General features: G+C 38.2%; 1 protein-coding gene across 2 annotated transcripts in view; it reads right to left on the bottom strand.

Annotated features, from left to right (window-relative positions):
* Positions 1 to 46: 46 nt before the first annotated feature.
* Positions 47 to 24,797, bottom strand: part of Hmgcll1 (3-hydroxy-3-methylglutaryl-CoA lyase like 1) — a 124,330-nt gene continuing 99,579 nt past the window's right edge. Inside the window, exons 8-9 of one of the 2 annotated variants that reach the window (XM_048424054.3) lie at positions 6,433 to 6,558; positions 47 to 3,008 (exon numbers count right to left, since the gene is read on the bottom strand). In XM_048424054.3, coding sequence (XP_048280011.2) covers positions 2,898 to 3,008; positions 6,433 to 6,558 — 237 coding nt within the window. In that variant the 3' untranslated portion in view covers positions 47 to 2,897. The remainder of the gene's footprint in view (positions 3,009 to 6,432; positions 6,559 to 24,797) is intronic. The other variant, XM_085689399.2, reaches the window with a different exon arrangement.

Genomic DNA, 24,797 nt, shown 5'->3' with positions numbered 1-24,797 from the left:
TTATCATAATTAAGAGCATATATGTAGAAATTAAGAGCCATATACGTACACCTAAGAAAGTCTTTATTAAATTTTATATTAAATAGAACGCTAGATGTAACATTGGATTTACTAGAAAATTAGCATCAGATTAAATGCTTGCTTTGAGTTCATAAATGTAAGATTTACAAAACTTTATTTTCAGAGTGCATAATCCTTTCTGCTTGTTGGTTTGTTGAGTGGGGAGAACAAATGCAGTTCCTTACACATCCTAAAAGTGATCTACTACTTAGCAACAGTGCCAGCCCAGAAGCTACAGAGGCCCTGTCTATCACTGAAGAGCAACAAGTCTTTACATTTCAAGTCTAAACATACTTCAAGTTCTAAGATACATAATATATATTTTCCTTAACTTAAGAATAGATGTGAAGAAAGATTACTGTCATTCACATTCCACTGAAAGTTCTATTTGCTTTGTCATTCTTAAGCCTTTCTAGGTAGACTCAAAGCAAAAATTGGTATCAAAGTAAGTGTGGGTGAGCTTTTTGTTTATTTTTTTCCAGGGCTCCTGCAATAATTGAAAATTCTCTTGGTTAGCTGAAATGCATTGGGAGAATTCTTCCTAAGAACTTCAGGCAGGATAGAGAGAGAGAGGGATGACAAAAATAAACTAGTTTGTGTCAATGCAATCAGACAATATCAAGGTATTTAGGAAAGTCAGCTGGTACACTGAGGCAGGGCACGTGTAACTATCTGACACTGTATCTGAGGTTTATATTTACTTCATCCTTCTAAGAACTCAGAGCTTCATTTCAAAACAACAACACTGGTCACTGCTAGTTTGCACAAGTAGTTTGCAGAAGTAGATGTTTTCCCAAATATCTCAAAACTGAGCACTCCATGACTGTGAGTGAGAAAAATCAACTTCCCAAGATAATGGAGGGATAAGCACATTTGATACAGCTGTCTTAGTCAGGGTTTCGATTGCTGTGAAGAGATGCTATGACCACGGCAACTCTTATGAAAGGAAACATTTAATAGAGGGGCTTACAGTGTCAGACATTTAATCCATCATGGTGAGACATGGTGGTGCAGGAGACATGGTGCTGGAGAAGGAGCTAAGGGTCCTACATATTGACCCACAAGCAACAGGAAGTGCTCGGAGACACTGGGCATGGCTTAAGCCTATGAAAGACCTCAAAGCCTGCTTCCACCATGACACATTTCCTCCAGTAAGGCCATACCTACTCCAACAAAGCCATGTCTCATAAGAGTACCACCCCCAGTAAGCTCAAGGGAGCAATTACAAATCTAACGATGCCACCCTGTGTGCAAGAGAGACCTGCAGGAAGATGGTACTGAAGCATATTCATAACTGACTGCATCTTTGCTGCCTCTGCTTCACCCATGTTCCAACCTGAACCCCCAAGCACAGAACTGCTTTCAGTACTCTGGAAGAAAAGCACGCTGTCACCGAGCCTACTGAAGAACCACGTTACAAACTGACAAGCTGGAGCCTTCCGTGGAAATTTATGTTTCTTTGTCAACCCATAGGTTTCTACTCTAAAGGTACTATGTGCTTTTAATGGTATTTTGATTCTAATCAATATCCTTCTTATTTTCTGGAATATTTTCATTTCAATACCTCTACTGCTTTCTAGGATGTCTATGATATTTTATGTTAATGGATGTTTTACCTGCATTTATGCCATGTACAACTTCCCTGTCTAGTACATGCAGAAGCCAGAAGAAGCCATCAGATACCCTGAGCTGGTGTTAAAAATGGTATTTAATCACCATGTGGGTGCTGGGAATTGAATCCAGGTCCTCTGGAAGGACAGTCAGTGCTTTTAACTACTGGGCCATCTCCGGGCCTTGATCTTTGATGTATTAATTTTGTTATCCCTGGCAATTGCTTATTTTGGCACAATAGATAGCATTTCTACCACTTCAACATTAAAATAAGCATCCTAAAGCCAAACCAAAATAAATAGATCTAGGGTACAGCAAGTTAATGGAAACAGAATTTTTATCAGTTAAAAATCATATTAACATTCTTTAAATCACAACAGAATTTCCTTTGCAATTCTGAAGTAAACTAGATATATGGAAATAGACTGGCGTCTGTATCAGCCTCCTGTCATCCTTGTCCCTTAGACACCAAGACAAAAACTAGACCTTAGAGTTTCTCTATGTTTCAATAACACTGAATCTTTTCTACAATTGATATAATTGTAAAACACAGCAAACTGGATGCATGGAGCAAACATGGGAGGTATGATGTATTTTCAGGATATGGCATCTTGCCATTGACCACAGCATCTTGGAGCACAGTAAAGTCATTGAAATAGTTAACAGATGTTAGCCATACTTGAAGTATAAAAGTTCTATTGCTAAAAATTATGTAGGGTCAGATGAAAATTTGGCTCTCAGTCCATAACTTAACAAACTTGGCAAATGGAAAGTCGGGATCCATAGGCAGAAAACACAGCATCAGGGCCACACACTCTGTGTTGTGCCGACGCCCGTAAACTACTAACAATATGTACCCTGTGGTAAGCTGGCTTGACGAAGGATTAACGCAGTACTGGATACTTAGAGAAATCTGAAGTCAGTTTTCACGTCGACTAAGGTAAAAATTAAATGAATTCTGTAAGCACAAATGAGCAGGCTTTGTCCACATCCAGAAGGCTGCCCACCAGGGTTAAGTCTCAGCTTGCAATTCACCCGACGGCTGGTACTGCCTTCCATCTATGTCGTGGTCTACCCAGTGATCATCTTTTCACAGCATCTCTTCTTTCCCAGATCTTTCTTTTATTTTTTTTTTAAAATTAACCTCCACTTCAGAATGAGTTGGCATTAATGATTCTGCGACGAATTGGGACTGAAATGAATCTTTGAACTCTCAAATCCTAAATTCATTCAAGTCGAGCTTTGAAGGTGGCTTGGGCGACTTTGGAGTTTGTGGTTTTATTCACCGCCTTGCAGATAAAGTCGCCAGCTTCCATCACCTTGTAGAGATTCACACCCTGGCAAGGAAAAGGGAAGACACTGAATGGGATGGGAAATTAGAGTAACAGAGAAGAGAGATGGAGCAAATCCTTTTCCTCACTAGTAGTTGCTTACCTGATTAAAATTATGAAACATTGTTTTGGTCATTATCGATTCAGGGTAAGCATTTATTTCCATAAATTATGTAGGCAGTGTTTTATTTCTCCACTTTATTAAGACATCATATGGAGGAGACTCCTCTGAATAATGGTCTAATTCACAAACACCTCTGATGTTTAAGAAGGATACTTATAGAATTTGAAAACAGCCCATAAAGTATTAGGAACGAGAAGCTAAAATAATAATGGATTGGAGAAGTTTATAGTGAGAGACTGAATTGGGAAAAATAATGTTTTTATTACATACAAAGAAACAAACTGGATTAATTTTTATGTATTCCAGGAAAGTTTTCTTCCCCCTTTTCTTTTTTTTCTTTTTTTATTTACCATATGCAGAATCAGAATTGTGACACGTATGAAATGGGGAACTGTAAGTCAGAGAAAATAAACAATATTTAGAATACAATTTTATTTATAATGGCACCTTCTGTGCCTAACACTTTATCTGTGTTAATGATAAATAAAAGCAACTGAGGTTTAGGAAAATCCATGAATGACAGATCAGAGTTGGTGTGAAGGCCAACTTCAAAGCACAATCCCCATCTATGGGCCTTGGAGTAATAACAGTGTTCTGCCCAGTACTTTTTTGTGTCTGGGGTCACATATATGGGTGTGTCCACCATATATTTGCCTACATGCAGCATCTCAAATGCCTTTACATCCTTCTTCAACTAGAAACAGTGAGACAACAAGGAAAATTAATCTTTGCTGGAAAACTGTTAGTAGCTATTTTTAATATGTATGGAAACTGAGTTTCTCCTAAAATTGACAAGAATAAAAATTCACAATGCTTCATAACATGGTCATTTTAATGTTTCTTTCTAGAGATGTTTCAGAACACTCTTTTTATTACTCTTTTAAATAATGGCCAAGAAAATGTTTTGTAAAATGATTCTTTAAAATTACTTTTATCTTTTTTAACATTATGAATATATTTTCAGGGTAGCAGCCTTCTTTTTGATTCGAGAAATTGTTTTTGTCATGGAGCATCCGAGTCTACTTTTTAATTTAAATTCCTAATCCAATGATAGCTAAATAGTTTCATATGTCTTACATTTATGAATTAGATCCAGCAAGGGTTTCATGGAATATTTCAGTCATTAATGTTACTCTAAACTTTGTAAGAATTCCATTTCTAACAAATATGCATAGAATATGCTAATACTATCTCAAGGAAAATTTTTGTTTTGGTATTTCTCTATAATTTCATTTAATTAAGGGATGTGATTATAAAAATACTGTATTTAATCTTAAGTCATTTATCAGATGTCTAGAAAGTAATACTATATTTCGTGTGATTTCACATAGATTATACCTTATTTTGTATTCATGAAGCTTATGTGTACATGGGCAATCACAGATTCATAATTATAAATTTCTGCACTATACTTAAGTCTACGAAGAGAGTATGCCCATATTATTAAAAAGACCAAGTAAGTCATGAGGAAAGAGTAGAAAGAATGTGCCATGGAAATGGCTGTGGAGGTACCGTTCATGTTTTATGTCGTAGGAATAAGAAGCCTCAATAGTCACTGCAAGCAAAGAAGATCAACATCAAAGACCTAAAAACTGGCACAGTATATATGGAGCATGGAAAGAGCCACAGTGCATATGGGTAGCAATGGGCAAACCTGTCACAAATGTTGTTTGTAATGGAGAGGGTACCAAAGGGCCAGAGTGTGGTATGCAGCAAATCTTCTTTTGGAGGAAATACAAGCTCACTGGTAGTTGCTTAAGCAGAATCATAGTATGTGCCTCCTTGCAGTGCAGATAAAGTCTTAAGGTAGTGATGAACTCAAATGCAAGTCTGGAACCACAATTATTACAGGAGATGAACACTTGGCAAAGAGCTAAGATTCTATAATTACTTGCTCTTATAAGTAACTGGGACTGTGGTTCATAGTGACTATAATGTTCCTTAGTATTTAAATCCTCCTCAACTCAACCAGGGTGACATTTGGCTTTCTGGAATTTGGCACTGAAACCTAAACTTACAGGATATGTTTAATGCTATTGTTAATTAGATTTAGTTCATTTCATTTAAGTTCTAAGAAAGGATCCATTTCTCTTCATTTTCAGTCTCTGCCTTCTAAAACAATGATTAGGCCACTGTGTAAATAAGCCAATACTTTTCTACAGAGAAGATAAGCAATAGATTTTGTTGTTTATAGACAACAGCTGTTAGTGTTTGGTGCCAGGTAAAATCTCAATGAATATTTATTGAGCATCTGTATGTTACAGACACTGAGCAAGAATAAGCTATAATGACTGCATTTTGACTGTCCAGAAAACTAGAAGAATAAACATTATCATGATACAACTCTAGGAGGCATGAAGAAATAAAAATACAGAATTCCAAGGACGCACCAAGATCCTTACATCATTACCTGATGATAGTCAGAGTGATGCTAGGAATGGACCAGTTGTTGGTACCTCACTTTCTAGATAAAGTAAGGCATGATGTAAACGACCAGTCAGAACTACATGAAAGCATAAATGAGAGAAGCAGTGAGGAACAGAATGTAATGGCAGATGAGTTGGATGCCGTGGGATATTTGGAGTAATTACAGTGAGACTGGAGAGAAAGCAGGAGAGGGGGGATTTATGTTGTAGCTAACTGATGTTTTTATGGTTTGGATATACAATAATCTCAGAATAGTTTTCTTACATTTCCCAAAAGGTAGAATCTCTCCTATGCTAATATATTTTGTTATAAAGAAATCTTAGTGTTGGTTTCAGCCGGTGTTAGCATAGAAGACCTAACCATTGAATGTACTAGAAAGAGGCTGTTCCTGCCACCTAGTGTCTTACATCTCAAGCTTAATTAACCTTTGCTTTTCCACTGACCATTTGCAAAGTGTCAGAAGTCCGAGACCAACATAATAATCACAGCCTGCCTGGAGATCTCATCTTCTCTGAGGATCCATACAAAACAAACAAACAAACAAACAAACAAAAACAAAACTACAAAGCATTGTAATCACACAACACAAGCTCTCACACAGGAAGTATGCAAAGTCAAAGCGAATAATATTTGGAAAATTATTTCGGAGTTCATAAAACTTTATAGCATGGAATGAGAACACGATTGGTGATTGAACTATAGCAACGAGCACTAACTAAGTCCCTGACATGCTTTCATTGTATTTTCCTTCTGTGCCTTACAGCAAATAGCAAACATGTAGTAAAACTTTGACCTCTGCTGCTTTAAGTTTGAGAAAGTATGCCTATTTGAACCTGAAAAGAAAGCACGGATATTTAAAAGTATGTTAAAAGAACTTACTGTATTGAGTCCTATGCCATTAAGCATATATATCAAGTCCTCAGTGGCTACATTCCCAGAAGCACCTTCTGCATAAGGACAACCACCTAGCCCAGATACAGCAGAGTCCACCACATTAACTCCCATCTGAAAAACAAACCACAACACCTAAGGCATGCACATGTGGAATATGAATCACTCATTTCTATTCAACCAGTCGTGAAGAAATAGCAAGCAAATTTTAAACCTTCTATCTTAACATAGTCACTATTCACTTGATGCTAGAATAGTCCCTGGGCAGCCAGTCCCTTTTCTGAGTTTGTTTGACCAACAAACACTCTGCTAAAGATCTTTGCATCTGTGTCAGTTTTGTACCAAGATATAAAAGTTGGGGTTTTGACTCTGTGTTCCCTATAGCAGCACAGTTGGTGGGGCTACAGCTTGAAGTAAGGTTAATTCATTTATGGTTTTGCATATTATCTGATATCTCTGAAGCATTGCATGAATAACACAAAATATTGCCAACACCACAGCTCGAAATCAAAGTCTCAGAAGACTGGAAACTGTGTGTGGTAGTTAGGGCTGAGGCTAATATCTGCAATAGGCTTGGTAGACCCGATTTTCCTATCCAATTTACCAACGTTATTTTGCACACAAGACTCTTCCTCTGAAAGTAAGAGGTGTTTAAGAGGCAAGGTGTTCATCTCCAACTACAGCAGTTCACACTCATTGCTATCTATCAGTTCTAAGGGTTTAGGTTCATAACTCATAACTCTCACCAAAACCCACAAGAGATTCTCTCATAGCGTCCCCACATCACAGGGAGGAACCACAGGGAGAGTGGGCTCAGGGAATCTGTGTAAGTGCATGGTCTTGTGCAGAATTCTCGGTCGCCAGAGGACCACTCTGCCTCTATCCACAGCCTCTGGAAGCCACACATTTGTGAGGATGGAGTGTTTGGACTTGGGGATGCAGACGACAAAGAGCTTATTAACTGAGACTGTGGAAGATAAAAGCGCAATGATGTCAAGCAAAGTCCCAGGTATCGGCTGTTGATAATAAAAAACAAAAGCTGGATGTGCCATTCCTCTGGGAAAACTGACAAGTCGGCTAATCTATTTAGGGGAATTTAACCCAGCATCCGATGAGACAGACGTTTCAACGGTACCCACTAGAATTATCTATGGTTCCTTAAAAGTGTTAGTGGCAAGTCCTTCCCCGCAAATTAGTTAAACCAGTTTTCTAATATGAATGCCTCCTGCTGTGTCTTTGAGCTGCTCCTGGTGACTTTCTGAAGCCAGAGTCCTTATTCACCCCGCTCCTTTCGATCTTGGGCATGTGCCTGTTTTAATTGTAGGAACGTTCTGCACTCTGCAATACCAAGATGCTAACCATGTGGTGAGGACCAAATGCTGGTCCAAGAAAGGCAGAGGGACGTGGGAGGATTTGAGGTTGAAGAGACTCAAGGTTGTGAGGAGTCAAGGGCAGATAAGGTGCTATTTACCAGCACACACTGTTAGGCATGCAGCAGCCTGCATGTACCTAGGCACATGCCGACACATATGGGCTGCACACAGGCAGACACAGGAACACACAAAGGCCAATGCACTGGCTTCTTGAAAATAGACACATAGGCCTACAGACAAGACACACACATGCACTCAAGCTTCTGAAAGTAGAAGTGAAGGTTTCTGACATCAAGGTCATATTGGTACAACACACACAAAGTGGCATTCTGCCAGGAATAGCTATATAACAGATTACATCACTGCTAACTTCGGGGGTCAATCTGGTATAAGTAACATTGTGATGATTCATAGCCCCTCAGGTGGCTACTATTATGTATCTTATCTAATACCATATAACCACACCAAGGCCATGCTGTTCAAACACAAACTGAACCTTACAACCTTCTGTTCCAAACACTGTTGTAGTGAAAGGAGCGGCGGGCTGCATTCCCGCCTGGCTCCCGCATGGCTAGCTTTACACCCAGAAAAAACAACACATAAACTGTATTAATTTAAACACTGCCTGGCCCATTAGTTTTAGCCTCTTATTGGCTAATTTTTACATCTTGCTTTAACTCATATTTAGTAATCTGTGTAGCACCATGAAGTGGTGACTTACCGGGAAAGATCCTAACCTGCATCTGTCTTGGAGAGGAGAGTCATGGCAACTGCCTGCCTCTGCTTTCTTTCTCCCACAATTCTGTTCTGTCTACTCCGCCTACTTAATTTTCTGTCCTATCAAAGGGCTAAGGCAGTTTCTTTATTAACCAATGAAGGTAACACATAGACAGATGATGACCCTCCTCCATCATACTGTGGTCCTTCAATATTTCAAGTTAAGTGGTTTTAGAAAGAAGAACTATGTACAGGGTAAGATAGAAAAAAGACAAAGCTTCTAGCACGATGGGTGTGAGGTGACACCAGCCTACCTCTTGAATGATTCATTCTTGATGCGTAAAAACCTTGAACCCCACTCATTTTCTAGCTAAAAAGGATCTGGACTTTGTAAGGACAGGTGTCCCAGAAGAAAACACAGCCTATCAAAAACAAAAGCAGTTTTTAATCTTGATTGCTCTGTAGAAGACAATGAAAAGACAAAGTACATTCTTTTTTACATTTCCTTTTTAAAAACTATGCATAGGTGTTTAGCCTGTATCTCTGTATGCACACTGTGTGCATGTACTGTCCAAAAATGAAGACTAGAAAAGCATAGTGGATCCCCTGAGACTGGAGTTACAGGCAGTTGTGAGCTGCCAAGTGGATGCTGGGAATTGAACTGACACACAACTAAACATAAAATAAATGAATAACTTAATGTATAATTTTAAAAGGAAGACTGTAAGAACTGAAAATCAACAAAATTCTAGTTACTGGAAATTTAAATTGAAATTTTATGGTGAACAATTATTATCAATATCCAGGGTTCCAGAAATTCGTTACCAAAGACATCCTGTCCTGGAATGTTTAACATATCATAATGTATAAACAATGAGCTGATTAAAATCAAGTAAAAAGAAGCAATCATCTATGGAAAATTCATCACATTTCTAGAAGGAAAATTATAAAACAATTGAAATGTCACATTAGGAGCAACTTAAAGTGTGTCTATAAAACCGAGTGACAATGCTGCATAAACATAATTAAGGGAGAGAAATGGGCGCTAAAACGAAGCACACTACACAGTCATGATCCCACTTTCTTAAGAATTCGTATGACACACACACACACCAACATGTTAGCAGCATTGGCAATCATACACAGGGTGGTTATTCATTTCTTTCGCCGTTTCCTGTCACCAGGCTGGTTTGGAACTCCACTTGCAGTGGGACATGACCTTGAACTTCAGAACCTACTACCTCAACCACCTGAATACTGAGATGACAAATGTGCGCCACCCGTCCTGGTTTCGTGTGATGCTGGAGACCAAACTTGGAAATTCCCACATGTTAGTCGGGCTTTCTACCAACTCCATCTGCAGCCTACATGGAATCTCTTTTCACTTTAATCCATTGGTTTTATTTTTGTTGTTGTTTTGTTTTGTTTTGTTTTTGTCAGTGACTCACACTGTTCAGTGCATACAAGTAAATAGAAAACAGATCAGTTTTTGCACAAGCTGGTTAGTCAGTATAGGATAATAAAATGGAAATGATTTTCATTAAAAATACCCTGAATTCTCCAGTTAGCATAATTTTGCACAGACTTTTATCTCAGAGTCTAAGACTGCAAGGAGAACCCCCAGCATGCTCCAGTAAAGACAGACGTAACTGGGTTAAAGGCAAACTGGAGAATGCTCTTTGCCTTTTTGCTAGTGATCAAATTAGCTCTGGACACAAATCTCAGGAAGCTATAAACTACAGAGTATATACCAAGTTTAAGTAAGCAGTTTAAACAGAGTTCATTCTTTATATTACTGTTTAAGAGAAATCATCAATATTATATCCCACACTGGGCATAGTGGCACACACCTCTAATTCTAGTCCTCTGAAGGCAGGTGGAACTCTGAGGTGTAGACCAGCCTGGTCTACATAGCAAGTTTCAGGGTAGCAGAACTACATAATGAGACTCTGTCTCAAAAATCAAGTCAAGACAAAACAACCCTCCCTCAAGCACTGAGATGGCTTATCTGGAAAAGGCACTGACCACCAATCTGATTTTGAACCCTGGTAGCCACATAGTGGATGGATTAAAAAAAATCCCAAATTTGTTCTCCGACCCTCACATGTGTGCCACAATGCATGCACCACTCCCCATAAATAAATGTAATTTGAGGCTGGAGAGATGACTCAGTGGTTAAAAGCACTTCTTGTTCTTCCAAAAGACCCATATTGTGTGCCAGGAACCCACACTGAGCAGCTCACAACTGCCTGTAACCCCAGCTACAGGGGAGCTGAAGCCTGCTGCTGGCTTCTTCAGACACCTGCATCTCCATAGCATACAGACACACTTGCAGGCACACAAATAAAAATAAAAAATTAAGAATTGGAGAGCAGGAGAGATGGCTCAGTGGTTAAGAGTGTTGACTCCTCTTTCAGATTAACTAGACTTTGTTGCTAACATCCAAACCGTGTGATTTGTAGATTGTAATGCCAAGATGCCCTCTGCCCTCTGTGAGCACCTGAGCAGACATGGTATACACAAACTCACATAGACACACATAAATAAACAAGTAAATCTGTGATAAACTTAAGTCCCTCTAGAAAATCTTTTTCTTTAAGAAGTGTAACATGACTTTGAAAACTACTTTGTGTCATTCAATAGTCCCTAAATTCTCTCTCAATTATATGTAGTCTTCTAAATAAAAGGCTTTCCAGTGTGAAGTTGGGATGATTAATCTCCATTGCCCACTTGATGGGAGATGCTTGGGAAAGATTATAAGTTTACTGAAGTGAGGAAACCTACGGTGGGCAGCAACACTCTTTAGGCTGGGGTCCTGAACTGAAGAAGGAGGAAGAAGTGAGTCGAGCTTACATCCCTTTCCTCCCTGACTTTGAACACAACGTGATCAGCTATCTTGGCTTCCTGTGTCCTTGACTTTCTTACCATAATGTGTGTAAAGATAAACTTTCTTCTCTTCACTTTTTTTTCCTCAGGCACTTTTGATACAACAGCGAGACAACTGATACAGTAATTTTATCCAGATACTAAATTATACTCAGTTACAGCAATTTAAAATGTAGTACATATGCATAATGAAATACACCCCCAAAAGAATGACATTGTGTCATCTGCAACAACACAAATATAATTGCAGATCTTTTCAAGAAATGAAGCAAACCAAGCATGGGAAACAAATACCACAAGATCTCCTTATGCATGTGCAGGTGACACAAAAAAAGAATTTCCTAGAACAAGGTAGTAGACTGGGAAAGGTGGGGATGAGCAGGGCTTTGATCAATGGCACCAGACTTCAATTAAATGAGAGTAAGAAATATTGTGCAGGATGTGATTACAAATAAGTGATAGGTGTTTAAAAGACAGGAGAATGAATTTTTGAATGTTTTAAACCATGAATGGTGAATGTTGGAGAGACAGATATATTTAATGTGATTTGAACATTGCACAATGTTAGGCCATGTGTGGAGGCGCCTGTCTCGATGTTCAGCACTCAGGAGGCAACTGGTGAATCGGGGAGCCGAGAGCTCTCTAACCGACATAGATAGAATGACTTGTGTCAAAAAGTAAAATGAAACAAACAGAATCGCAATTTGAATACATATTCAAACATTACATGCTACTGCATAAGTATCAATTTTATACACATGTTAAAGTAGAAACAATAAATAGATTACATGCTTTTACTTCTAAAAAAGCTATTGAAGAAATTTCTAGTCAAATTTTGGAAGTGGTGATACCAAACATGTAGACAAATAACAGACAAAGAAACATTTTTTATTTGATTTGATTGTTTTTAATAAATTGAGGGAATATGCTTAGAGTTCATAACTAAAATCCTGTCATCATGCATATTTGAAAATAACGTACAAACCCCTCTTATCTTTATTTCAGAGAGATTATCAGCTTTAGAGGATATCCTGTCTCTCATTAAACACAAAGCTTGATTTAGGACAGGTTCTTGATGAGTGTACAAGGTTATGTGAGTGTGTGTGTGTGTGTGTGTGTGTGTGTGTATAGGGATTGTATTTGTGACATGCATACAACAAGCTTTCGTTACACTGCAATAAAAGCAAAGTATTTTTATTTTCTTATCTCATAAGCAATGTCCATCTTGAGATAAGCAGCCACATGGTGGCAGTATAACATCAGAATCCCCAAGTTCACATGCTGTATCCACAACCCACTGGGTTCCAGTCAGAGAGGATAGCTAATATGTAAAACAATCCATCAAGTAAACAACTGTTTTACATTTAAAACAAATATAAGAGCAATAAGGCTGCAGAATGCATAAGGACGCAGTTAAAATATTCTTTCTGTGTTTGTTCACTTCTTCCTCTGACTTGGAATATTTATTAACTGAAACCAGGATTCCAGTAACTAAACATAAACTCCCGGCAGTTGTGGAACTTAGCATTAGAAACAAAAATGATGAAATCCTATGTCCTATGTGCCAAGAGGTAACTTATGAGAGTCAAAGGAGACCCCAGACCTCAAACACAAAATAAAGCAAAGCAAATAATAGCAAAAACACTCAATTGAAATGTCCTTACGGCCCCCATTTACTCCTTCTCTGACTAATCAATAAACCAACCCTATGACTTAAGCTGTGTTTCCCACCTGCTTGAGTTCTGCAGATCTGTGTGAAATCGATATTAACTGCCATCTCTGGGAAGCAATAAATTGGGCATGGATATATTGTAAGCAGATTGTGCCTTTTCTACAACAGTGGTTGAATTCTGAGGCATGTGGAGTTCACACAACACTCAGACACTTCTTCAGACATGCTAATTAAAGAGGGGTTTATTCTGATGTGGTGCTTATAAGCGATCCTCAATCAACACATATGTGTGTCTGCATAATGGAAATAAAACAAACCATTTTGAGAAATTGAAAATGCATCCTATACTGTTTTCAATAAATCCCATGTGCTCTAAGCTTTTAGGTATTAAAGTCTCAAGGAACACAACATTTTGGCAATGTCTACTTTTTTGAAAAACCATCTACTATTTTGCTCTTTAAAAACTAACTTTCTTTGAAAATTAGCAAAGATATCAGATTTAAAATAATATTTCTAATATTGAAAATTATTCATTTTTGGTAAAGATTACTCAGGGTTAAATGTCCGTACAGTATAAAATAGCACAACTGTATCCATTGGGCCAGGAGAGACAGCTCGGTGGTGAGGTTCCTATTCCAGAGTGCACGACTTTGGATCTCAGCACCCATTCTGGATGGCTAACAACCACCTGTAACTCCTGCCCTAGGGAATCTGACACCTGGTAATTTGACTCCTTGCCATGTTCATCATTACCAGTGTTCTCTCTAGGAAGGACTGCAGTCACCAGTATTATTATTTTCACTAAACCAGACATCACTAGTGGATCACAGCATCCTTTTCAGAAAGACCAGATCTTGCCAAGAAATAATTCTCAGGGCTGGAGAGATGGATCAGTGGTTGTGGTTAAGATCACTGACTGCTCTCCAGAAGACCTGGGTTCAGTTCCTAGCACCCACATGCCTGCTCACAACTGTCTATAACTCTAGTCCCTCGGGATCTGAAATCCTTTAAAAGGGAAAAAAATGCTTCTCAACCGAAAACTTAAATTGCTACTCCATGTTGAACTATGGTACCCCAGGTGACTCCCACTTATTATGTGACTAAATTGTGAAGATGATATAATGCTATGGGAATCACAGATGGCAAACAGTTGACACCATGAATAGTGCTCAATGTCTGAAACAACTGATGCATGTATCAAAACTAGTGTATCAGCCATTCTATGTATATGCATGCAAGTATGCCTCTACATTGAAGAATGGATATGGTCATTGCTAAAGCTTTCATACAACAGACCTCATCTTTGAGATAGAATTTCTTAAAGTTCTACCTCTTTTGTTATAGAAATGAGTTAGGTTATATCAAGCCTTCACAGTTGGCATAGTCATATTGAAATAGAAATTAAATAGGTGTGACTCGGCGGAAAAAATGTGAAACAAGGAAATTCTCATTTTGATAAGACTGAGAATATAGCAAAAGTATTAACAAATATAGAGGCTTATTTTTCAAAGGGATTGTCAACTTCACAATAGCAAAAGCTCCACAACACCAATGTGAAGTGGCTAATAATACATGCCCACTGGATGGATGAAAAGATTTGAGACTCACAGAAGGCAGGTGATGCCTATCACTTTACACATTTAGTAGAAGATAGCCTAAGGAAGGGCCAGTCATACACCGGGGCTGATAGTACTAGTTCATACTAGATCCTCACAGACACTTTACACCCATCCTTTAGAGCGGAAGCATAGGTCTGAGCCCTGGTGTGGGCTGAGAGGTCAGAAAGTCTCCCCTTTCTTGTGAGACTTCCTTCTTCGCAATGTCATCAAGACATTCCAGGGAAAAAAACGCTTGCCCTACTGATTGCATGTCTAGGAGGACAGCCCAAGAAAATCTCAGAGAAGGTTTACATAGAGTTATGTTCAAAGTTGAACATTCTTTGTACTATTTTTTGTAAGTGCGAAATCAGTTCTTGTGTTAAATGTACAAAAAGGAGAAAATAGTTAATAATTTATGTAATAGAAACTATCATGGCATGGTTAATACTTTCAAAGAATACTTAAAGTTTAAATTAATTTTTGAGGAGATAAAAGATAAAATAACAAAAACTCTGCTATAAATTTGCATTTCCAGACTGTACCCAGTTTTCTATAATTGCACGTCCCAGGTACTCAGGGCAAATGGACTTTACTGGTGACTTTACTCTATTCACAATTCTCTTCTTCTGGCAGTACAATAATCACAGGAATATTCTGACCTAGCTAGGATATAGTGAGGAATATCCACTCACGAAATTCAGTTCTGCATGTGATTGTTTTCAGTCTCGCCCATTTTCTCCTTTTAAATTTGTGTTTATCGATTGCACACTACAGTGAGCATCACGTCAGTGTACATGTAAAATACTTGTATACAGTGAATTTTAGTCATACTAAACCCTGTTGTATGCTTGCTCCCCTTACTGTACAGAGTTATCTACTTTGCTTCTTCTTGAGCAAATATTATTAGTTCTATCTCTTTGTTTCCTTATCAGTCACCCATGGTTTCTAGCTAACAAAGTTAATATAAAATATCTATACCAATATCCCTTCAATATGAAGGAATTTAATGAGTGTTTGGTTTCTGTCAATAGATAAATATAAGGCAGTACCTAAACTTCCACACCTTTAACTCTTAAATGATGACTAAGGTTCACGTTACTTCAGTAGCAAGAGACAGAACCGACATAAAAACATCATACATGTCAACACTGAGATGCTAACAAATGCTACTTCCTGACTAGCATGTTATTTCTTGAAATAAGAATATTTAAGTGTCAAAATAGTCTGAGGTTCTAGTTTAATTGAGGATTTCTGTGTTCTATGCCAAAAAATTCAGCATTTCCTCTTATGAACACTAAAAATAAGCATTATTTCAAATCCCAAAATGAAAGTTAATGCATAAACAAGTTTGGATACCCATAATCTTTTGATCCCACAGTGTAAGAATTACAGGTCATTGTCGCTCTTCACCGAAACTCTGTTTCCTCTTCATCCAGGATCCGGCTGCACACTGGCAAACTGCTGCTGTGGCTCAATGCATGAGATTGTGCTTGAGCAGTAGCGTGTGAGCGACTCCATACACGCCATTTCTCATAGCATGTGAGCAACTCCATACACGCCATTTCTCAAACAAGTTTTTTTTTTCCTCAGAAACTATGCGGCTTTTTCCTTTCAAATAATCAAATGCAAATGACATTGAGGCCCTCAGAAATGGTGAACCATAAGCAAGAAAACATCTGGGGTCCTAGATGAGCACAGACCATGCACAAGGAACGAAGAATAGGAGAAGCAAACACTGAGCTGTTATTCGTTTTGACCTAGAGTATGATTTCAGAATATCCAGCTAGAACACAGTTACTAAGCTCTCGGCTACCATCTGCTGCTTGGCTCATTTCTTTTTATTTCCTACATTCTTTGTTTCCTTCTTTTGGATAACTGCTCTTTTGTTAATTGCTATTTTTATGTGTATATTTTGTCTATGATGGTAACAATATTTTTACTTCTAAGTTACTTTGTGAATGACTCTATATGTGTGTGAAATTGTAAAAAATTAACAAGGCAAATAAATTAATAATAAAACAAAAATAATAATATCCTATAACACCTGTAATACCCTTCTTTAATTATAATTACCTTCTAATGATGTAACAATAGATGGACCTCGGAACAATTTGCTTTTAATTTCTTCTTTGTACTTTCATTTATCTTCTTTTTGTTTACATTCCCCATTTTTCACTTCTGCATAGATTATCCCATAATATTTATTCTCTCTCTCTCTCTCTCTCTCTCTCTCTCTCTCTCTCTCTCTCTGTGTGTGTGTGTGTGTGTGTGTGTGTGAATATGAGTGTTATTGCTCACAGATACTAGGAGAGAGCATTAGGTCCTCTGGTGCTGGAGTTACAAGTGATTGTGAGATGCCATGTGGGTTCGGGGAACCTAATTCTGAGTTAATGCCCTTAACTACTGATCTGTCTCTTAGGCCACTGTTAGATCAATTAAATCTCTAAATTTATTTACTATTACATTTCTGAGCTCTCTAAAGAACTTGTATAGGATAAGAAAGGTAGAGACAAGGCTTTGTCTTGGTGAAAACTCATTTGTGTGTGCGTGGGGAGCCGACCAAAAAGAAAGTTAGTTAGGAAAAAAAGTGAGTTAGGGAAAGAGAGCATTAGAACCCCGGAAAGAAAATATTCCCTAAACATTTACAATTCAATAATTAATATTACAGAAAATTAAGAAAGTGGCATTAAGTGGTGGCATCCACTGGTTTTCCATCATTGACAGGCTCTGAAATAGATAACGTCATCATGATGACAGAATACAGCAGAGCTATCAGTAGATTTAAAGACAGATGAAAAGCACACAGCCTAGTGTTTTATCAAGTAGTTTAAGAAGACCAAAACTTTGCAGTGGGTAGCAGTTAATACAGAGACTCATAACTAGTCATGGTGCTGAAAAACACAACTATAATGCTCAGCCCTGAAAATAACATCCATTAAAAAAAATCTCCCTCTGCAAGGATCAGAGTACATCACAGAAATGACGGATGCTCATGCAGGAAGGTGAAAGTGGGGGGAGGACTAGATGTGAAAAAGGAGATCACAGAAGTGGGGGGGAAAGGGTGATGGGGGGAATATACCCATAATGCCTTGTGTACATGTGTGAAATTGTCAAAAATTAAAAGGGTAAATAAATAAGTGATAAAGTAAAAAGACAAACTTCTGTTTGGTAACCTCTGTCACTTGTTGACCACGTCATTTTAATATTGGTGCTTTACCTCCTGGTTTCCCTGGTTGTAAAATGAAGAAGACTGCAGTGGTTTACAGAGCTGAGGGACGTGCTGACACACAGTTCAGCATCTAGCACTCAGCTATGTAGAAGAGGGGTCAGAAAGATCCTAATAACCAGAAGTAGTGGAGGATTTTAAGGAAACAGACACAACAGGAAAGACGCACATAGGAGCTCAAAGAGACTGTGGCTAAGGCACAAAACCTGCACAAGCTCAAGACAAGCAGGGTCCTGACAAGGAGGAGAAGGCAAGGGTGGCAGAAAGTCCCACCCCTAACCTAGAGGCTATTCACAATTGATAGCTGCCGAGAGAGGGAAAGTCGATTCTCTTCAATAGAGTGATGCTGGGCTTATCATAAGCAGGCTCAAAGTCTAGGTGAACCTGAAGTTGGTTGGCCAGGGACTAGGAACAGGGGATGGTTTGGACAATGGGAAAGAATATGATTTTAAAAATTATTGTATGAAATTCTCACAGAATAAATAAAAACATTTGAAAATTAAATAGAAATATGTATGGCATGCCTCCTGGGAAAGAATTATGCTATGCCCAAAAACAAGAGTCATGGATGGAGCTGGCATCTCCGAATGGGAGGAAGGAAGATTATGGACAGCATTTAAATTAGACACCATAGAACAGTTCAAATTCAAAGTATAGAATGGTACCTTACACAGGAAAAAAAATAACAGAGTTCTTATGACGAGTGGCCATAGGACAAACAGGAAGATGAAGAAGTAAATTAATAAGGGAAACTATTATTTGAGATCCTGTGGGGCAGGCAGATAAAAGTTCAGAGCTGTGATAAAGAAACAAGGGTCCTGGATCTTTTGAGAAAAATTGGTGATCAACCTAGTCAAAAATACAGTACTTGAGTCGACACAGTCAGAGTACAGAAAAGATTTGACCATTGCATTCTGGCTCTCTGACGCAAGCTCTCAGCCTAGCTTTCCACTTACAGTATTCCGCTGAGTTTGTGCGAAGCTGGGGGAGGGGTGAGTGACATAATGAAGTGCAAGGAAAGAGGACAGATCTGCATAGCTGTGCAAACTCCCCCCAGTGGTGTAGACCACTGCATGCTTTTATAATAATCTAAAAAAAAAAAAAATCACAGGGCTTTACAGTCAGGTAATCGGCAAACCTCCTGTGCAACTGATCAGTTAACTAATGTTAAGTGAGTCGAGCTGCTCTAGGAAGTTACAGGGTCACAAGGATTTCAGCTACGGGCTGATTCAGAACAGGCCTTATTTCTGGACTGTTTCTGGTAAAGAGGTAAATAGCTTCCAATTTTGAAACAGATGCTGATGTGAGGCCCCTAACAGTTACAGCTGAATGCCAATAAACATAAGCAAAGAGTGGAGCAACAAAGATGGGAACTGATTAAAGGAGAAAAGAACTGGAAGTGCAGTGTTTTTGGATAGAGGGTAAATAGTGCTACCCGTATTGACAAACCAGAGAGGGCCGTGAGGCTATGCAGAGCAGCTGTCTGGAAGAAGTCAAAGCAGCAAGGAATATATTGGCTTGAACATCACTCTTCTGATCCTACACTATATGGCATGATACCTAGACTAAAACAAGCCCTTGTGAAAAGTACTTAAAGTATAACTGGTGAAGTAATTATAGAAATACAAGATATACAAACTCCCAAAAGCAAGCGAGTCTGTGAATGGAGCAACTGGGGTTGATCCAACTCACGAGACAGCGCTGCATATTTGAGGGTAGGAAAAAATAAACATTTATGTTATTTATTCATTACCTGTGTTTACACCCTGTGTGTTTGTGTGTGTGTGTGTGTGTGTGTGTGTGTGTGTGTGTGTGTTGTGTAATGTGGACTGAGGTTGATCACTCCTCACCTGGGGCCATCATATGTTCCACCACAGATTTGGAACAGAGAACAGAGGCAAAGAAATAATCCATTTTTGAGATCTCTTGCGTAAGAACTACTGTTCTTCTAGTGTAAGAAGCACTGTTTCTGTGAACACTGGCAACCCTATACCTTCAGTTCTCTTAGAAAATAAAAGTAGATATATCTACAATTAATTATACATGAAATAGTAAAGTGAGTTGTAAACAAAACAGCATATTCAGAAAACATGTAATTAATGTATGAGCTAATTGTGCATATTTTCTTAGAAAAGACAGATGTAGATGAAGAGTTTTAGTCACATAATTTAAGATGTTTATGTGGTCAAGAAAAAATTCTGTATAATAAGAATACAGAGGAAAATGTAGATTTTAGTTGATTGTGAAATATAACTCTGACCACCTCGTTCTTCTCAAATGTTAGCAACTCAAAATAATTATCTCTCCATTTCTGAAATACTAGGACAATCTAAACTTTATAGAAAGAATTACTTCCATAATGATTGAGGTCATCAACTTTGAAGGCAGACTTTCTACTACTACTAACTACTGACTTTAGTTTGCTCAATATATTATTACTTCTCTATTGCTATGATAAATAGATAGATAGATAGATAGATAGATAGATAGATAGATAGATAGATAGATATAGATATATATATCTAAGAAGCTCAGATCTTATGGCTTTTACAATCTTTCCATTGCACTGATCTTATGTTACCTGAGCCTTAGGTGTATGGGAATTGTTATGGATGCACTAATTGGAACTGGATACTTCATAGTCACTTATTCTTATTCTCTGCATTTTGATTGGTTGTGAATCTGTGCAGTAGCCTCAGTCAGGTGTAAAATGAGGCTTCTTTGATGAAGGAAGAAAATCATATTTATACATGGATATAAAGATAAGTGTTGAAAATATAGTCATACACACACACACACACACACAAACTCATACAGTTTAGGAAGACAGTAATAGTAGTTGTTTCAACTTTAGGTTCTATGACATCTACAGTCATTGGGTAGCTGACAAAGTTTTAAAACCAACTACGATTTCTCCCTTGTTGAGAAAGCCTTAAGCCCTATTAGACAACCCTTAGTAATACTCTAAGTACCACTATACTTAGTGATCTAAGTACCACTATAGCATCATTGGGAGATCTTGTCAGTGCTGGTCATTGTGTTTCACAGGTTTATAGCCGGTAGGACTATGGGTTATTTTTCTCCTGGAAGCTCACATAGTACTGGATGTGAGAGCAAGTCCTCAGGAAAGAGGATGCCAAGTGAGCAAAAGGTTGAGTCCCTAGTCCTGCGTCAGAAGTGTGTGGTATCTTCAGTAATTGGGTCTGATCTTCAAGCTCTGGTTGTTAGCCAGAGGCAATGACAACAGTCTATATTGTTTGGGGGATGACTCTTGGACCAACTTCAACAATTTGAAGGGTTGTTATCCTTGCACGGCACTGAAGTATTTGTTATAAAATCTACAACACCTATGGGAAGCACTATCACTCTGTATGCTGAAACTCCACTAAAACAGTAAATACACACACACACACACACACAGATATATGTATTTTAAACAAACTTAAAAAAATAATATTTCCCTATAGTTTTTTTTCAAAATTTCAAAATTTGTTACTGTTAGTTTTCTCTCCTTCCTCATTCTCCTGAATTTTGTTTTGTTTTGTTTTGTTTGTTTGTTTCTTTGTTGTTGTTGTTTGGTTGGCTGGTTTAGGTTTTTTTTGTTGTTGTTTGTTTGTTTGTTTGTTTGTTTTTTCGAGACAGGGTTTCTCTGTAGCTTTGGAGCCTATCCTGGAACTACCTCTTGTAGACCTCAAACTCACAGAGTTCTGACTGCCTCTGCCTCCCAAGTGCTGGGATTAAAGGCACGTGGCACCACCGCCCAGCCTCATTCTCCTTTTGCGTTGCACCCCCGTCTCTAGTCAAGCCATCCCATTCCCCCCTTTATATTCCGTGTCCTATGATCTCTTTTTCTTAAACACAGTCTTGTCTTCCCTCATAGTCCCTTTCATTTTTTGACTCCTATGATAACTTCAGGTTCTGTACTCAAATATAAAGATTTGAGCTAGGATACCCAAATAGGAGAGCGCACATTTATGTTTGTCTTTTTGGGTCTGAGTTACCTCAAGCAATGGACCATTTTCTAGTTCTGTCCTTTAATTGCAAGTTTCATTATCTCGTACTTTTGCAACTAAATAAGATTCTATTATATATGTAGACAAATACAGTTATACCTATATAGCTCACATTTTCTTATTTTTTGTTTTTTATTTATTCTTTTCTCATACAACACATCCTAACTGCAGTCTCCCATCCCTCCATACTTCCCAGCACCTACCTCTGACCTCCCATCCACCCCAGACACACAGATCCTCAGTTTCCCTTCAGAAAAAGATAGGCCTCCCAGGATATCAATCAAACATTACATAACAAAATGCACTAAAACTATGCACATATCCTCATAATAAGGCAGGATGAGGCAACCTAGTAAGAGGAAAAGGGTCTCAAGAGCAAGCAAAAGAGTCAAAGATACCCCCAATCCCACTGTTAAGAGTCATTCGAAAATCCCTAGCTAAACAGCCACAGCATATATGCAGAGGACCTAGCTCAGACCTGTACAGGCTCCCTGATTGTCACTTCAGTCTCTGTGAGCCCCTATGAGCCCTTTTAAGTTAATTACATGGGCTGTGTTCTCCTGGTGGCCTTGACCCCTCTGGGTCCTTTAATCCTTCCTTCCTGTCTTCTGTGGGGTTTCCTGTGCTCTCCCTAATATTTGGCTGTGGGTCAATATCCATTCAGCTGAGGGATATTTATGGTTTTTTTTTTTCCCATTTTCTAATTACTGTGAATAGAGTGGCAGAGAACATGCCTGATCAAGTGTCTGCGGAGTAGAAGGTTGAGTCTTCTGGGCATGTGCCAAAGAGTGGTATAGCTGGGTCATATCCACTTTTACCTCTGTGACTTCACACCTATTTCCAGAGCGGCTGCGAAAGTTTGCCATCCCACCAACAATGAGCGATGGTTCTTCTTTCCCCACATCATCGCAGGATTCGTTGTCAGCAGTTTCTGTGATCTCAGCCATTCTGACTGGAGTGAGATAAAATCTCAGAGCAGTATTAATATGTATTTCACTGGTTGCTCAGGCTGTAGAACCAAGCACTTCTTAATATATTTCATAGTCAGTTTTTACTTTTCTTTTGAGAACTCTCTGCTCAGATCTGTTACCCATTATGTAAAAAAATGCTGATAATATCTTATTTATTTAGTTTTATTTATTCATTTAATTTTTGGCACTTATAACTTTTAATAAAGATTGTTCTTTCCTCTTGAGGATCAATCAGTGTTTCCCATTGATATGTTTTGTTGGCTGTCTCAAACTCAGAGACATCTGCCTGCCTCTCTGTCTCCCTACTACTAGGATTAAAAGCATGTGTTATTATGCCCAGCTGATTCCCAGTTGATTTTAACTTTAGTTTTTTGTTAGAAAAATATATATATTATAAATTCCATCAGCTTGGATATTCATTATGTAGATAACAGATGATTGGCATTGCAATCATCAAAAAAGTGAAAATTTTGTCAGGAACTGACATCACTGTATTGTTTTTGTTGCTGTTATTGTTTGTTTTCCAGACAGTAACGACACTGGGTGTCTGTTCCAGATTTCTCTGCATACAAACAGTTTTGCATTGCACGTTACTGAGTTGTTAAGACCAGCGCAGGGATCAGTACCACCACTTTCACTGTTGAGGACAGAGGCTTTTGAAAGTGGTCCTTATACGGTTATTAATAGTTTTCAGCGTATAAAACCAAGTGAACTTTAGTAAACACCCAACAAAAAAGCACACACATTTCCTTTGACAAGTATTTCCCATGGCCATTGTTCAAGAATTCTTTTACACAAAAGTCTTGTTTGGGTTCCGTATTTTGTTCCACTTTATAAATTTTGGCAGAAATGTTGCTCCATGGAATCACAAAAGCCCCTGGGTACCCAAACAATCCCAAGCAAAAAGAACAGCACTGGAAAGATTACCATTCCAGATTTCAAGATATATTACAGACTCATTTTTAATTGGGTTGTTTGTTTCCTTGATGCTTTGGGTTTTTTGTTTGGTTGGGGCTTTTGTTGTTTTGTTTTTGTTTTCTTTTAGTTCTTTTTATATTCTAGACACTAATTCTCCATCAAATGCATGGCTGGCAAAGATTCTCTCCCACTCTGTGTGCTTCCTCTTCACTCAACTCCTGTTTCCTTTGCTGGACCGAAATGGTTTAGTTTTATGACAATTATAGTTTTATTTGTCAATTGTTGGCCTTAATTCCTGAGTAAATGGAGTTCTTTTCATAAAGTCCTTTTTAAAATCTATATCCTGCAGAGCACTGCTTATGTTTTCTTTCTCCAGTTTCAGAGCTTCGGGTTTCATTTTGAGACCTCTGATCCACTTGGAGTTTATTTTTGGGCACAGTGATATATAGAGATATGAATCTAATTCTATTCCCCTACATGTGCACATCCAATTTTCCTGGCACCATTTGTTGAAGATTCTGCCTTTTCTCTACCATGTGATTTGAGACTTTATCCCATGTATTTAATTACATGCATTCATACATGGGTGTTTTGTTTTGTTCTATTGGTTTATGTCTGGTTTTGCATCAGGATTTTCTTTGTTACACACTATCTTTGTTATCACAGGTCTATATGTAGCTTGAAATCTGATACGGCTATCCATCCCTTCAGCATTATTCTGTTCATTCAGGTTTGCTTCCATATGAATTTTAAGACATTCTCCTATTTCTGTGAAGACTATCATGGGAACCTTGAGTAGGATTGCCCTGAATCTATAAATTGTTTACAGTAGAATGGTCATTTTTACAATATTAATTCCACCAATCTATGAACACGGGAGGGCTTTCCATCTTAGTTTTCTTCAGTTTCTTCAGAAATTCAAAGTTTTCATTGCAGATGTCTTCCATTCCTTGTTCAGGTTTATTCCTAGATACCTTCT

The sequence above is a fragment of the Myodes glareolus genome, chromosome 4 (assembly GCF_982192425.1).
Source record: "Myodes glareolus chromosome 4, mMyoGla1.1, whole genome shotgun sequence".
NCBI lineage: Eukaryota > Metazoa > Chordata > Mammalia > Rodentia > Cricetidae > Myodes > Myodes glareolus.
Note: the sequence above shows the minus strand (reverse complement) of the source record. Positions and strands in the feature narration are given on the sequence as shown.